At 34.5% G+C, this 16,940-nt stretch overlaps 2 protein-coding genes across 3 annotated transcripts; both read right to left on the reverse strand.

The window, feature by feature from the left end:
* Positions 1-898: 898 nt before the first annotated feature.
* LOC113058564 (SAM domain-containing protein SAMSN-1-like) lies at positions 899-12,043 on the reverse strand. 2 transcript variants are annotated; one of them, XM_026226569.1, is made up of 15 exons: positions 11,953-12,043; positions 9,358-9,501; positions 8,954-9,000; positions 8,751-8,788; positions 8,339-8,422; positions 6,973-7,064; positions 6,775-6,877; positions 6,279-6,601; positions 4,149-4,229; positions 3,838-3,966; positions 3,206-3,311; positions 2,967-3,118; positions 2,618-2,836; positions 1,803-1,953; positions 899-1,287 (listed from the first exon to the last, which is right to left on the reverse strand). In XM_026226569.1, the coding sequence occupies exons 1-15, from the start codon at positions 11,974-11,976 to the stop codon at positions 1,184-1,186; spliced, it is 1,797 nt and encodes a 598-aa protein (XP_026082354.1). In that variant the 5' UTR covers positions 11,977-12,043; the 3' UTR covers positions 899-1,183. The 2 variants fall into 2 exon arrangements, with proteins under 2 accessions (XP_026082354.1, XP_026082353.1); XM_026226568.1 differs by having other exon boundaries at positions 2,967-3,124; positions 11,953-12,041.
* Positions 12,044-14,688: 2,645 nt separating this feature from the next.
* LOC113059002 (lymphocyte antigen 6D-like) lies at positions 14,689-16,160 on the reverse strand. The gene is made up of 3 exons (XM_026227242.1): positions 16,050-16,160; positions 15,517-15,612; positions 14,689-15,017 (listed from the first exon to the last, which is right to left on the reverse strand). Exons 1-3 carry the CDS (start codon positions 16,120-16,122, stop codon positions 14,935-14,937), a joined length of 252 nt encoding a protein of 83 aa, XP_026083027.1. The 5' UTR covers positions 16,123-16,160; the 3' UTR covers positions 14,689-14,934.
* Positions 16,161-16,940: the final 780 nt, after the last annotated feature.

Below are 16,940 nucleotides of genomic sequence, written 5' to 3' on the forward strand. Positions count from 1 at the left end.
CACACACACACACACACACACACACACACACACACACACAGTCACTCACACACACACACACATACACACACACACACACACACACACACACACACACATACACACACATATATATTTATATATATATTTTTTAGTTTTGAAACCGGAAAAATTCAGCATTGTAAGTGCTGTATGCATGACACTATGCATGGTTTAATAATACTAATACTAATAATAATACATTTGAAATACAATATCAAAGGTAAGTTGTAATTTTTTCCCCTATTTTCGCAACAAACCTGCATTTATCAATTATGTAGTAGTATTAATTAATAGTAATAATAATAATACAAATTAAAAATATTTTTCATCATATGCATCTGTTCTGAGTTTTTTTTTCCCAAGCAAAGTCACAATAAATGTGGTCACAAACATATGTATGTATGCATATATATATTTACATTATTTATATTTGCATATAACATATTTCCTGCCCCGAGACCTTATAAATATGTATGAAATCTTTCTCTCTCTCTCTCTCTCTCTCTCTCTCTCTCTCTTTTTTTTACAACTGACAAACTGAGGTGCCTATTTTTTTTTTTTTTCAAAAATAAACATATTTAGGTGGAATCAAGATTATATCAGTAAATTTTAGTCATTACCAATATATATTAGCATATTATTCAGAGAGGGGAGTTGTGTATAAAGTATTAATTAATTCAAAGGATGAAAACTGGAAAGTTCTTTGAAATGAAACCTCCTCATCGCACGTGACTAGTCATCTGAAACGTCATCCCACTGAACACCCACCCAAAGCAAAGACTTATTTTAAGAAACAAATGGAAAGTTACAAGTATGAATTTTAGCTGCAGTAGCAAAGTGTTCAAACAGCAAAATGACAGAAAAAAAAGAAAGCTGCAGAATAAATAATTTATTTTTAATAACATTATATACAATTCAGTAATGATAGACATTTGTCCTCAAACACAAGTAGGTTACCATGAGAGTCCACATAACATCTACAATCACACAAACAGGTCACTTCAACACAAAGCTGAACAAAGAATGTGTAAATACAAAACACAAGTACATTCAAATGAAAGACGAACACACATTGTGACAAAAGAAAACATTTACAGTGTTGTAACTGTGTCTGTTTGTAGCTTTAACATAAAATTATATCAGGAGAGAGATTAAATAAGTCTCAGCTGTCTGGACACTCTGCAGGAATAAAACAACCCGAGTCTCTGGGACAGTCATTATCTTCGTCTTCCTTCTCATCGCCCTTCAGCTCTCCCTCTTCGTCTTCTGTAAGTAAAGCAAAGAAAGGTTAAATCTCTCATACAAATTCCTGCTCGTTAATTTCATCTCTGCCGAACAAATCAGGTTTGCGTTTGTGCAAAACCCTAATGAAATGAATGTTAATTAAATGACAATATGTCTTCCTGGTTATAATCCCACTCTCATATCAGCCAAGCCACCCAGCCATGAGCCACCTGCTCACACAGAGAGCCCACGTCCAAACGCCAATTAATCCTGACCTGCATTTACAGGAAAAGGCCGTTCCTGACTGCACAGAGCATTATATATTCTATTAAAACAGATAAGGTTGTGACTTTCAGTAATACTGGGCTCGCAGTCTAACTCTAGTATTTCAAAAAGGCAGAATTTCATCCGAACACAAAAATAGACGATGCAAATATAGCAGTATCTATGTCCTTCCTGAGGCTTGCTGACATAATGTTTCCGGAGAGGGACACAGAGAAAACCAAAATATAGTTTTGCCCACAGCTGTCAATCAAACTGCTTGTATTGATACTCACTGCTTGTGACATAGAGGCAGTCTGATGCAGCAAGCAACCTGCGTCTGTGCTCTGGATCGGTCACATTCAGCTCAATCAAATGCCTCTCTTTCAGATGTTTGAGATCATCTACTGTCTGGTAGCCATTGATGAGTAATGAAGATGCATATTCCTGTGACAAAACAGATTTCAAACATTAAAATGTGCAATACAGCTATAAACTATCTAGTCAAAGACAAATTTATGGACATTTTTTAATGGAAATCTTAGGAAAATTATATTGCACTTATGTGTCACATATGAATGTCCACTAGTGTGGATGTGAGTGGGCGTTTTTAATTCATTTTCTAGTGTTTATTTATTTATTTACTATTTATATACTATTATAGTATTATTATTTATTTTATTTTTACAGTAATTTTTTTCTATTCATTTTAGATTTGTAAGTATGTTTTTAAGTGTTTGTCATTTTAATAAAATAAAAAAAAAACATTTATATTGTATTATAAATCCCTATTACCTGTAATATTGTTATATTTATATCATTTTAATACTTTAACTTAAAATTCTATATTTCCGGTAGTTTGCAAGGCAACATTTTTCATCTAGTATTTATATTTAATTTTATTTCAGCTTTTTTTTTCAGTTACACATTTTTTTTTTAATGGTTTTATTTTAGAACTGGTTGCAACCAGTCAGTGTGAGGTTAAGCTACTGACTTTAATACTTGGGGATAGTTTTCTGACATATTTTGCAGCATTACGCAGGTGAGCGTGAAGGATAAGTGATGTTTCTATGTGTGCATGTATACACATGTGTGTGCTGTCTGGTCATACCTCTAAATGAAGTCTCTCTAATAACTCCAGGAGTGTATTTGGTCGTGGCTTCTTGCATACTTTCACCGGTCTTATTGTTGGAGCCTCCTCTTCTTCTTCCTTTTCTTTCTCAGGCAGAACATCCACATAAATAAACTTGAAATTTCCCACTTTATTATTAAGCATTCCTGTCCATATGCCCATAGGTGGTTTACTTATGATGTTGATGATGTCTCCCACCTAAAAGAATAAATAAAATCATCAACATCATTAACTCACTGTTGCCAGTTAATGTTTCCGCTTTAAGAGTGCTATGATTAATTAAACTGAATGCAAGCTTGAATAAAAACAACTCAACATTTTATTTCACCTTCAGTTTGAGGGAGTCTGTATCATATGGACTGGGGAGAAAGTCTGTATGTACTTTGGCTCGGCCGCAGAACTGCCCCGTGTAGGGCACTTCCTCCTCCAGTTTCAGGCTGTCTCTGTTACTGGATACGTCTGAATTGCTAGCAACACCACCTGAGCCAATAAATATAAACAAAAAGTGTATAATTACAATCTCAAAACAACACTTCCCACTTCAGTCGCATGTGTGTAGATACTTACTGGATGAGCTCTGTCCACTGTAGAGGCTTTCTAATGAGTTGCTGGTGTGGTCTGAGCTCTTCTCTGCTGGAGACCCTTTCTCCATTTCTCCCTCAGTGTCATCACCCTGCACCAATCAAAATATCAGTCTGGTCACTGTAGCAGTTTTTTTTGTTTTTTTTTAAGAATACACATTTCAGGTACTTCTATGTACCGTTTACCTTTTATACAAATTTGCACTTTTTTTTTTTTTTTGTAAGAGATTAAATGTTAAAATATATAAATGTTAGTTAACCGAAATGAAAACCAGCTATATATTGATGCAGACTTTTAAACATTGATGATATCATACAGTAATTAATATAAATTAATAGAATAAGTAATTCATATTAGATCTGAATATATATAATTTTTGTTATATATAATAATAATATTAATAATAATAAAACATTTCAGGATAGTGACAACTGACAAAGGGAATGATACAGCCCCCTCATATTTACATGCAGGCCAATTGAATATTTCTTTAAATGTGCCAACCAAGCCCCAATCTCTTTGTACTGTCTGATGAACGGCTGTTATTTTGGGTAATAAAGAACTGAGTTGCCTAATCAGTGTCAGTAATCAGATGAGGAACTTGCAAAGTGACTCACCATGTCCTCAGAGAAGGATTTGACATGCTTCTTGGCCATCCTTTTACGCATAGTCATCGAGATGGCTTTCATCTTTTTTCCCAGACTTCCCGCTTTCTCGCCATTTTCTGCTGTTGACTCACCCTCCGCCTGTTTTATACACCCGAAAACACAAAATGATTTGTTATTCCTTTTACAAAAAAAAAAAAAAAACTCCATCTAGTGGTCAGTTAGACAATTATAATTTAAATAGGCTGCTTGTCTTTCATTTAAATACACAGTGAAAAATATTTTGGCACATAAACTCTCTTATTCATGCAAATTCTTCTTACCTCAGTTGCTCCATTTTCCTCAAGTTTGGAAGGGGAGTGTTGATTTCTGAATGTGTCAAATCTTCCAAAACTGGTGGATCTCTGTGTCAGGTGAATAAAACCAAACACATTCATAACTGATATATTAACATTAAGGCACATGCTACATGTACATTACATGTATATTACTTTGCATTAAACTAAAATTGTCATTAGCTGTCCTTGTAAGTTAGAAAGCACTTCACTTGATGTGTAATCATTTTAGTGTTTTCAATTTCATAAAAAACACAGAATGATTCATAATCTGCTGAAAACCTGTCAGCGCTTTCACAGGAAAATGCAAATAATTATCTAAATCCACGTAATCTCAATCAAATAGCAAACTGTGGTATCATTAGAGCCATTCTCATGCATTTGACCTTGACAAAGCTGTACTTCTTCAGTAATGCTGTGTGGTGCCAAGCTGTTTTCTTTATTACATTGTTTTGAGAAATGTCAATTTTTCGTGGTGTATTTTCAAAAATCAGATACTGGGATATGACAGCACTGCATGAAATATCTACTGTATTATACCCTAAGATATCTTAACAACCTCAATAACACCTTTAAATTATTACCTGAAATATTAAGATACATTAATAAATCCTACCTTGGGTTTAAGACTTTTTGGTTTGTCTGATGCATTTGAAGCAGCCCTTTGAAGCATCGCCTTGACGTGTGCGTACTAAAGTCTAATCTGAAACTAGCGGTTTTACCTCTCAGCTCCACAAGTGTAAAAATGCAATGCTTCAGCAGAACAACCGATTACAAGAACTTCCTGAAATCACACAGGATGTGAGCCAATGCGCATTCTGTCTATTATCAAGGCATCAGTTCTATAGGGGAAAAACACCAAATGCTTGAGTTTGCATTTTGTGGTTCACCACTTCACAGTCATTTCGAGTAACACACATTCAGTAAGTGGGACTTTGTGGCACAGAATTTCCATAGAGGTGCTTTTTGCATAATCGAAGCCTCCTTGCATCATATTGGTTTGGTTTCATGAAGGCCCTCAGCTTGTGGAATAAATGCAAGAATACATATAACTTCAATGACTGTCATGTTCAAAATTTCACATTATAGGAAAAACTATAAATATAAATTAATCAAAATTCCTTTGGTTTCTGCCCAAATTGCAAAATCTGGTCTTTGTATAGGGGAAGTAACTCCACTGCATGCAAGGAAGTGGACCCATGCTTTTGAAACACTTCCTGTCTACTTTCACAACACTCAGTTAGGAATTTTTTTGCAAAACTGCACAACGACGAGTTTTATCTGAAATCTATCTTATGTATTTGCATACAAAAAGCTTGTTGGTCATTGGCTCTTTATATGTAAAGAGGTAAATGATCATAATTTTTGCAATTATGTTTTGCATCGCTAGAGGCACAAAAATTAAACACTTCCGATTTCATTGAAGAAAGACTTACTTAAAAATGCGGGATTGCTGTAAGAGGCATGAACTGACCAATAGTGTTCGGGAAAACCTTACAGACAGTTGCAGCCTAATCCAGCTGTGAGCAGTCGGCCATAACAAAATCCAAATCCAGGATTACAGCATTATAATCTATTTCTTCAAGCACTACAAGCCATTGAAAACAAACAGCACTTCCTAACCTTTTTATAAGAGCTTCACTTTATCTGAGAGTGATACGGTATAGTTGTTCACCATACTCAGTGCTAGAAGATTATACATATGAGAAACCAGGAAACAGGAAAAGATGATCAATTTACATAGTCTCTATATACCTTCAGAAAACACTAGAGGTCATCATCCTGAAGCGAGAGAAAATATCACTGGTTGGCGTGACAGGATGATCTTCAAGAGTCTTATATAATAACACGCATTCAGTGCTTGATTAACATCTTGGTTAACATCTTGAGTTTATATCATATGAATTACAAAGCTTGGATAGTTTGTGTATTTACTATATATAGAAATTTCCTTTTTACAAGCACTTTGAACAAAATAATGTGAATTAATTAGGGTTTCTTGAGCACCAAATCAGCATAGAATGATTACTGAAGATTCATGTGACACTGAAGACTGAGTAACGACCGGAAATGCCGACCCCAAATTTTGAGTGATAGTATATATCAAAAATGACTTACACTGGAGGCACAGAAATCTACGCTGGTGCTGGAACGCAACACTCCTTTGGGCAAGGAATCTTTCTTTGTGTGTTGAACATTGATTTGATCTCCTTGACCTTGGATTCTGGATGTAGCGCAGTCACAGATGTGCTCTTGATATTCATTGCGGGGAGGTAGACAGGTGTTGTAGGCTGGTCTCCAGTTTAAGGCGGTTTCAGTGGGGTTACTCCAGCGATGTCTGGCTTGTGCTGTCACTGTGACCCTTGACCCCATAGCATTCTCTCGATTATCTGACTGTGGCCCAGTGTCACACATCATTCCTTTGGCACCACTGATGTGAGCTTTGGAAGATGCAGAAAAAAAAACAAAACCAGACAAAAAAAAAAAAAGACAACACAAAACAAAACAAAACAGCATCTGTCAATGATGTTCACACACAGCTTTTAATAATAATAATAATAATAATAATAATAGTAAAATGACTTTTTGCATCAAGTTTAATAGGTTTATTTACCTGTTGTCTCTTGTGTAGGAGTTCCTCTTTTACTGCTTTTCCTCTCTACTTTTTTCTGCCTTGTCCCTCTTAGATGTGTCATTTCTGCAATTACTGTTTCAGGCTGTAAACAGACAAAATAATTAAATGTCATTAAATTTTACTTTTAAATAAACCATCATAACTCTATTGCTAGACACGAATGGCATATTTTACGACCTGCACAGGAATCTCTTGCTGTATGTCTCTTGAAATGTGTTTTCTGTCTGCTATTGTCTGGCTTTCAGCCCTTCTTATATCTCTCACCATATCTGAAATTTAAGCACATTTAATCAAATTATTAGGAACCTTAGCACAAAAAAGCTAAATTTTCACAATATAAAACGTTGGCTTTTTTATTTAATTTTTTTATTGCATTAACACAAGACTTCATCACATAAAACAAGACATTTCAGAGTCTCTGGTAAGAAAAACAAAATGCAAAAAACCAAAGCGGAGCTCAGAATAGAACATTCCGTATGAGAAAACTTATGTGGTTTTGCACCTCATTTCCTGTTTTGCTGCTTCACGTTTTTTGATGAGGGGAAAGACCGTGTGGCAGATGATTTTACTCCCCTTAGTCAAGGAAATGTGGTACATTTATACAGACAGGTTCAGCAACATTATTACCTTACAATGAATGTGCACCACCATTTGAAATTCAGATTAGAGTAAGCGTATAATCTTTCCATTATCTTTTAAAAATAACAGTGATTAAAATATTCCACTGTGAGACACCAATGTGTCCCTGAGCAAGACACTTAACCCCTAGTTGCTCCAGAGGTGTGTGACCTCTGACATATACTGTATAACAATTGTAAGTCGCTTTGGATAAAAGCATCAGCTAAATGAATAAATGTAAATATTTGAATATCATCTGAATATTCTTTACAAAAAGCACCAAAATAACCTACATTTAACATTAATTAGATTCTTACATTACAAATAAAATCAGATGACTTTGTTAGAATGTAAATAACAAATGAGTAGTTTTGTCTAGGTCCTGTGTTGTGACATGCTATGCGCTATCCAAAACCAATTCTTTTATAAATATTATGCAACATTTACAAAGCTAAAATAATAAGAACTGAGAGATTACATGGAATATCTGTATCACACCACAGGGCCATTTAAAAGGTAAACGGATGTTTAAAATTGGCGTGAAAAAAATGGTGACAATTATAAGATCTAAAATATTCACTTCTCCCCTATACATTTTAAACTACAATCTCAAATGTTGATTTAAAATGCCTATGTCAGCTACCCCATTACATTGTCATTGAAAGTCCTCCACAGTTCTAAGAGGATGAAGTCTAGTGCCCTATTTACTATTAAGACCCTGCTGTTTTTTAATTAATCCCACACAGGACTAGCAAGTGCTTTAACATTTCACAACTCTCTACATTCATTGGCAATGGGATTAGACGCTATCAGAATCTTATAGACTGTCTGATTGGCCAATAGCAAGTGAATGTTGCTCAGCTATGTGTGTCTTGTAAATGAAATCTAGTCGGGCTTAATCTACAAATCCTCAGACCTGTTTTACCTTCATTCTGATTGTTCCTCAGAAGGACTAAATCTTCCTCCATTTTGGCAATGGGCCAGAGAGAATTAGTGCAGACGGTATTATCTGCAGGAGGGAAATCAAAACCATTAGCTCTTTGTTCATTTAAGGTCCACTAATGTTCCATGATTTTATTTTTTCACTCTGTGAAATCCCGTTTGAAGTCAAGAAAATGTAGAAAATCTGGTTTGTCCTTTCATTCATGTTCATAATGATCTGATCAACACTTTACAAACCTTTCTTTTTCATTATCCATTATGGTTGACTGTCAGTCAAGCAAGTTGCTGTATGAGCATTAAAACATAACAAAGGTGTACCCTTGTAGCTTAGTCATGTGATGCAGAAGGAAGAAGTTTAGGAAAATGTTTAAAATAGCTCTCAAAATATCACATACCTAAAGCTTCATTTTCAGAAACAGATTTTGGTAGTGAACTGAAAGAAGATGCAAGAAGACATTTAAAGAAAGTACACATATTCACAGAGAGTCATTTTGTATTATCCGTCAGTATGAAAGCCTTAAGAGCTCTTTCACTTTTGCTTAGACTGGAAGTTCAACTTTGTTTTTCTTTGCTCTCTAAAAACAAAGACTGAACTCACCTTTGTTTCTTTTTTCTAGTGTTGTCTGAGTTGGTTTGTGACATTTCCTGTAAATAAATACAGTATGAGACAGTTGTTTCATTTTTATCTAGAAATATTAACATGCAAAGTCATACATTATTCTATATACTTATTTGAAATATGAATGTGAAATTAAATGCATGCCTGGCATGTTTTTAAGATTTCACAAGCCTTTCATTTCAGGTTTCTGTGTCATAGACAGGCCTCAGATAGACCTTAATATATTTCCATATGGTTGCAGCACAATCTATTAGCAGCAACATTCATTTAATAGAAGCTCATCATGTCCACAGCAGTGTTATAATGTGCGTCCAGATGGCCGATACTTTTCCCATGACAGTGCAGTATGCATTCAACATTCAAGCAGTAATTCCTATAGTTACCATGGAGATGGAACGCCCCGTGCTTCTCCATTTGGTGGCGTGATCTGAGAGAACAGCTGGGCTGCAGGACCTGTTCGGGATGGTGTACACCTGAGCCTCACAGGATTCCTGCACGGCCTCATACAGGCTGTCCATAGAGCCCTCCTACAAAACAACATCTTGTCGGTCACAACCTGTGCTGCTCATAAAGTGTATAATACACACTAAAAGATTAGATTAGATTTTATTAGAAGGGTCTTCAATCCCTTGGTGGATAGAGAGTCAGAAATTGTTATAAACTGGGTAATCATAGTTAACTAAAACTAAATTCATAAAAGGATTTATGTTAGAAATAAAATAAACTGTAAAAAGCAAAAATTAAAAGCACTTAATCTTATAAAAAAGAATAAAAAAACAAACAAACAAAAAATTCCACAACTTTAAAATGAAAATGAAAACAGAAAATATAAGATCACTTAAACTTATTTAGTTTCAGAAAGCTGTCAAGGTAACATTTCTCATTATTATTTAGTTTTTTTTTAATGTACTAAAATAACTTAAACTTAAAAAAAAATAGAAATAAAAAAAAATGTCAAAAGCAACAAAATTATTACAACTTTAAAATAAAAATTAAAACAGAAAATATAAAAATGAAAACATTGAAAATATGAATACAAACTTAAATGGCATCTCAAATCAAAAATAATCCTGGTTATAAAATTCCTTTCTTAAAATTGTTGCATTTTAAACCTGGCCTGTATTATACACAACATATAGTATTATATTAATGTAAGTATTATAAGTAAATATGTTAATTTTTTTACATTAAAACTATAATTGTTTATATACAGTCAATATGCAAATGCATTTAAATTTCACTATCATATTTATCATGGATGGTACAGTAAAACATTTAGCTGAATTTAAGCTTTAGCTTTGGTTGAAACTTAGTTTATATTGTACATTTATCTAAAGCAAATAATGTTTTTTTACAGAAATTATTTTGAGATTAATGCAGTACAACCACCGATCTTCTAGGGGATCCCCGTTTAAGACCCTGATTTATTACAGTGTTTATAGTGCATTTGTGTGCAAATTCATCTGTGCAAAAGATGACGCAAATAACCAGAAGCAATAGTTTGCTTACAGAAGATCAGACCAGTGTGAATTCAGTGAAGCTAGACCGCCATTAATTATAAATTTGCACAAAACAGCACAACATCATTTAAAGGGGTAATGATTTACCTTTTTTATTATTTTATACTGTTTTCCAAGGTCCACGTAGAATGTTAACAACATTTTTACATTAAAAAACATCATAATTTAGAAATAATAGGCTATTTTCTGTCCTGTTTTGACCCCCGTCATCGGAACACTCTGTTTGAATAAGCGTATTATAGACTCTGAAGTAAATGCCCACTGCTATGATTGGCTTACAGTTGTATATGTTTGAAAGCCTACTGTACATCCTATGTAGATGGATGCTGCTGTGATTTAGGTTAAAAATGCATGAATACTCAGTACTGTACTCATCAAATTACCTGTAATAACAGACAAAACAATAGTGACCACATAACAAAAACAGTTCTGTCATGACGACTCTTGGAGGGATTGGCATGGTACTGTACATGACAATGTTAATGTGTTTGGTCTTGGCAGACTAGATCTGCTACGCTGCTGCTTTGGCAGAGCAAGTAGCGAGACTTGCTACTGCCAATACATCCACAACATGCTGCTGTGAGCATGTAAGAAATATTTGTACTGCAAATATAACATACATAACCCCCATATAGCATACATTAGTCACCTCATAGCAGATCTATACAGGTGGAGCTGGGGAAGGTGGAGGGTTTCTGATGCCAGCTGCAACTGCTACGGTAAGCCCTAGTCATATATTTGAATGCTGAGTAGCGAGCTCATTGGCTACCGATACAGGTGAGAACCAATCATCTGTGCAATGTGAAAATGATGTCATTAGGTCAAATGTTAGACCTATCGGACTGCGCCATCTAGAGTTTCATGCCAGAACATTGTACTTACTCACACTTTGGGATCCAATATACATTAGCACAGCATCGTGTTTAGTTTAAATCTTTCTGAAAATCCTGCGTCAACCTGTGCCTTATTTGTAAACAAAGCCATGGTAAAATGAAGTGAACAAAGGATCAAGTTCTTACTGATGTGGTCTGGAACTTTATCATTTGATTTCTGTGTAGACATGAGTTCTTCTCTCTCATTATTTACCTACTACAAAAGTCGCTTTAAGAGTGTTCTCTGGTCTCTGTTACTACATGCGTGAATCAGTAGGCGGGGCTAAACAGGCAGTGATGCAGTAGCAGGCATTGATCTTCTTCTGCAGTGGCAGTGCTTAGCCACACTATTATGTCATAAAGTGGCACATTCCACAATCTGTCTTTTCGGCAGACTGTCTTCAATATAAGATATTTTCAGACAAACAAGACAGTTTTGAGTTCTAAAACTTAGATAGTGTTGCGTTTTATAGTACAATGACCTCATTTATGTCAAAAGATTAAGAAAATTTAGATTTCTTAGTTCATGACCTGTTTAAATATTGTGAAGCTAAGATAAAAGAATATATATATATATATATCTTACCAGAGAGAAGCAGAAGAGATTCATTCTGGAAAGAATGGTTTCTTTCCAGTGCCCACAGCACAGGATGAACAATAGGACGAGTCAGAGGCGGACAGAGATCAGAGTGCTTAGTGTTCCAGGCTGCCTATACTCCACAGATTAATACTGAATGACATCCTTTCTCTAATCCAATAGATGTGGAGGACCATTCCCACTCCAGACAGCCCCTCAATCTACTGCTGAGTTTGTTAATGCTGCTGTTTACTTATCAGTGAACTGGGTTGAGAGCTTTTGTTTGCACTATGACAAAGTTGTACAACAGCTATTTGTGTAATTTACTGTAAATGCCAGTCATCAGTGTAAATTAAAAATATGGTACATAGGTATGTAAAAGTAAAAAAAAAAGAGAGAAAAAAGTAATTCATTACATTCTTTTTGGATGCTGCACTTACATACTCCAGAAAGTAAAAAGAAACTTTTGAACTAATATATATATATATATATATTAGTATATATAGTATATATAGTGTGTGTGTGTGTGTGTGTGTGTGTGTGTGTGTGCGTGTGTGTGTGTGTGTTTCTTTTATAATAGTTTTATTATATAATATTTTTGAAAAGTATTTTATTTTGCCATATTTTCTCTAAAAAGTAACTTTCATTTCATTAAATGTAGACTGAAAACAAATAAGTTATATAGGAAATGCTGGTTACATAGAAATATACAAATGGCAGAGGGAAATATTTTATTAACCAAGCACCATGTTCTGACTCTATTCACAAGGAAAGGGAAATGAAAGCACAGCCCTTAGGATAATTCATCATTTAAGTACCTTCAAAAAGCTTGACTGCACTGTAAAACACATCGGGTTACCTAAAAATATATATTTTATGTGGAACCAACTGAACTAACTTTAGTTCACAAATTCTATTTAATATGAACGAATCATCCTCAATACATAAAAGGTTCACCACCATCATTAGAATTGTAAAGCTTCCCCTTAAGTGCAGTTCACTTTTTACATTTTATAACTTTGAGGAATGTGGATTGACATTTTGTAATTATTCACTTGGGAAACGTTTTTTGCTTCCATTCTCAGCTAGAGGAAATCTGGCCAGCTGAGGATGTGCTGCTTTGGCATATGACACTACCTGCTAGCACAGTGAGTGTTTCTTAGCCAAAGTGCATGTGATATCTTGTCCACAGTCCTTAAGTCACTTATATCTGGAATAAAATAGGTCCAGGAGATTGTGGTGCACAATATAGCATTTCATACCTCAGGACAGGAGGTAAATCTGGTTAAAGAAAGTCTAAACTGGTGCAGAAAATGGGTCAGTATGAAATCAAAGTGTTCATGGTTTCTCTCTGACTGTGCAAGCAGATGAATATGGAGGTCATCAGACATTTGATTTGGGTTTACCCAGTTATGCAATCTTTTTGTTTCCTTTATGTTGCAGTAAAAAGAGCAGTTTGAGGTGATGGCTGGTCTGGCACTAGCATGACTAATGCACTCAAATTATCAACGTGATGCATATCAAATTATCTCGTAAATTAGCATATTTACAAATGCATATTTTAAGGTAATTGAAGTAGAAGATTCCATTTTAAAGTCAACCAAAAAATCACAATGAACCCTATTGAATTTCTTAATGCACAGAATTCAAGTGCAATCCATTGGGGGTGTTATTCTGAGAAATCAACTTTCCTGTTTTGATAACATTTATTGCAAAATAGATATCAAGGTATCATTTTAACAATTTAAAAACTAAAATGGGTTGAAAACTGGAAATCTCTTTGATCATGGCCATTGACAAAGCCTTTTTCTACAGCTTCAGTTCAGTTAAAGTTCAATCCATCATTGTTATGTGTCCTGTTCCTACCTTTTCTTTCTCTTTCTTGACAAATCTTTGAAATCTCACACTCCCTTAATCAGCGAAAGAGCTCGGCTTCTCAGAAATGACAGCTTATTCACTTGCTTATTTCTTGGAACTTGTAAATTGACAAAAATGCCATGTCAGTTTCACACGCTGAGGCCTCTAGCTCTTAATCATTTGCTGTCCATTAGAGAACATGACAAGATAAATTGCTGTCCCAGTTGCTGTGTGAAAGAAGGTGCGCGGGTCTCCATCTGGTTATTTTTAAGGGAGAAAATCCTCAATCTCTTTAATAACAAACCCTGCAGTCATGGAAACCGAAATAAAGACAGGAGGATTAATTCATGCCTGACCCATATTTCCTTGTTATTAAAATTCAGATTACTAGAAGGAGTCCAAACTGTTTGTGTACACGTAAGCAATTTTAAAAATATTGTTTAATAAATGCATTTATATGGAAAATTGCAATGTTCATTAAAAAAATTATAATAATAATTAGTATTATTATGCATATTATAATGAGTCATAAGTTATCTGTGCAAAATGTAAAATAGCTTTTTTCATAATTTCTAGACTGAACGATAAACTTATTGACTAAGACTTGTGAATTGTTGATAAAGTGTACAGAGCTTCAACTCTAAAGGAGTTAAGCTTGTTTGAAACAAGCAAGTAATTATGTTTTAAATCACCTTTAATCAACAATTGATGTGCATTTTTTATTTCTTTAATTTAATTTTTTTTGCATTTCATGAAAGATATTAATGCCTGGACTGCATGTTTGACTTCTCATCTGTTAAAAGCAGAAGTTAATCCATACACGTATGGCATCATAACATCCCTCGAATGACCTACATTCCTTTGATACTGAACACACACATACACAGCTTTTACTGGGTAGATTTTATTCAGTTCATAAATCATGCAGAGCTGAGACAGAAACCACGATTATTAGACATTCCTTTAAGTAGTGCTATGCAAAGCGAACCATGTTGAATCAGATGGAAAAAAAAGTAATTAGAAAAATGATATACCTAGAGTAAACCAGTGATATTTTTCCTGTTACACTATTACAATGAACATGAGTGACTGACTCAAGGACAGTCGATCAGCAGGACTGGTGACGTGGAGAGATCAGTCACACAGATCAGAAGTGCAGCAGTAGATGTTCACTCCTGGAACACAGAACTCCTCACATGTCCGGCTGAACACAGTGGCTATACGGTTTAGAGCATAACAAGAAAACAGCTCAATATCCTACCTAAACTTGTAGAAAACATCTCTAATGAAGAAATAACATTTTCCTTCACCTTCGGAGGGGGGATAAATATGAAGATGTTACTAAGGTTATTATCGTTAACAAACAACAAAAAATGAAACCATAAATTTTTTTATTACTTGAAATAAAATAAACTTAAACTAAAAATAAATAAAATATATAAAAAAAAAAAACGTATTTAAGCTAGTTGACAAGGCAACATTTTTCATTTTCGCTAAGTATTAAACATTAAAATAACTACAACTAAATATACTAAAAACTAAAACTTAACTAAACATAATCAAATATAATAATACAAATGACAAAACACAAACAATTATAAAAAACTCTATTTCTAAATATTAACAAAATGTAGTATATCAATGATGGTAAAATCACACTGATTGTTAATGACTTGAAAATTGAGGAAATCAATTATTTTAATGTTGATTGCTTACCTGTTGAAACCGTTTTGCAGAAATTGCTTGAGGCTGGACATTCGGTTGGGGTCTTGCAGTCCCCATCCACACAGGTGTAGCAGGTCAGCGAGTGCACTAATGGGAAATGACATATTAGACAGACAGATAGCAATGGTGAAAGTATCTGCACTCCATCAGAGCAGATCTGAAAACTTTTATCTACATTCCAAAGCATATTATTTGACAATTTACTCCGCTACATTTCATAAAAAAATATTAATTCCTCATTGTTTTGAAGTGATGAAATCATGACCCTCTCCGAGACATGATAGCAATGTGTAATTCATGAACAAACCATTTGTTTCAGTCTATTCTTCAGAATTAATCAGTTGAATCATTTCCCAAATTGCATTACAGTGATTAATTTGTGAATTTGTATGATTCAGTAAGCTCTTACCCTTAGACCCCTGTTTATTTAAATAGATATTTTCAATAACAAGATAAAAGCTAGAGAGAGAGAGAGAGAGAGAGAGAGAGAGAGAGAGAGAGAGAGAAACATTTTTTTATCTTACCTGAGGCACTGCAGAGAAGCACGACAATAAGAGCACACACTAGCGTCTTCATGATGGAAGCTGGTCTGACCATGCAGAGGAACACGTTTCTTTATATACCTCGGTAACACCTTTTACAGCAAATACATTCTTCCTAAAGCATAACAGTAATGCTGTATGACAGGTTTCATGTAACCAGATATGTCAGCTTAGCTCCTGGACAAGGAAGTAATATTATTTTTTCAATAATTCTCTGGTTATCTCATTGTCTGTCCTTAGCTTAGCAATGTCTTTTCTTAATCTATCACTTATTTTTGTCTTAATCTTTTCACTTATTTGCCCATAGTTTCAGATTTCTCTAATTCTGATAAATTTGCTGTTTTTTCAGCAGTAGCAGATTCTACCACAATGCATTACATCCTTAGGAAGAAACCATTAAAGGACACATTTCCAAAATATCACAATGATTGTACTTCTATTCCATTATGTAGTTCTTTAATAATTGAAACCATAAACCACACTATTCTGTGGATTCTGTGAGATAAGCATCTTAAGTGCAGAGCTCTTAAATTCATATTCCTCCTGCATTACTAAGCCTGTCAGGTACGATAGAAAAGATCCAATTAATCTGCACAACAACAATCCTCTGGGGTTCCACTGGGACCTGTACTTGGACCACTTCTCATTCTATACTAAATCACTCAGTTATTTCATAACCTCTCATGGCCTCTTACCTCTTATTAAAAATGCAAATCTCATCTCAAAGTTTAAATTACAGGCCAGCTGGCAAAATGATCTTTAATAGCTTGCATCTCATGGGGCATGGACAGACCTCATGGGTAATCTGTCTAAAGATTAATATTTGATTGTTTTTAGACTCTGGCATTTCTATAGAAGTTTGGGACTTTACTG

Source organism: Carassius auratus, chromosome 40 (assembly GCF_003368295.1).
Source record: "Carassius auratus strain Wakin chromosome 40, ASM336829v1, whole genome shotgun sequence".
Lineage (NCBI taxonomy): Eukaryota > Metazoa > Chordata > Actinopteri > Cypriniformes > Cyprinidae > Carassius > Carassius auratus.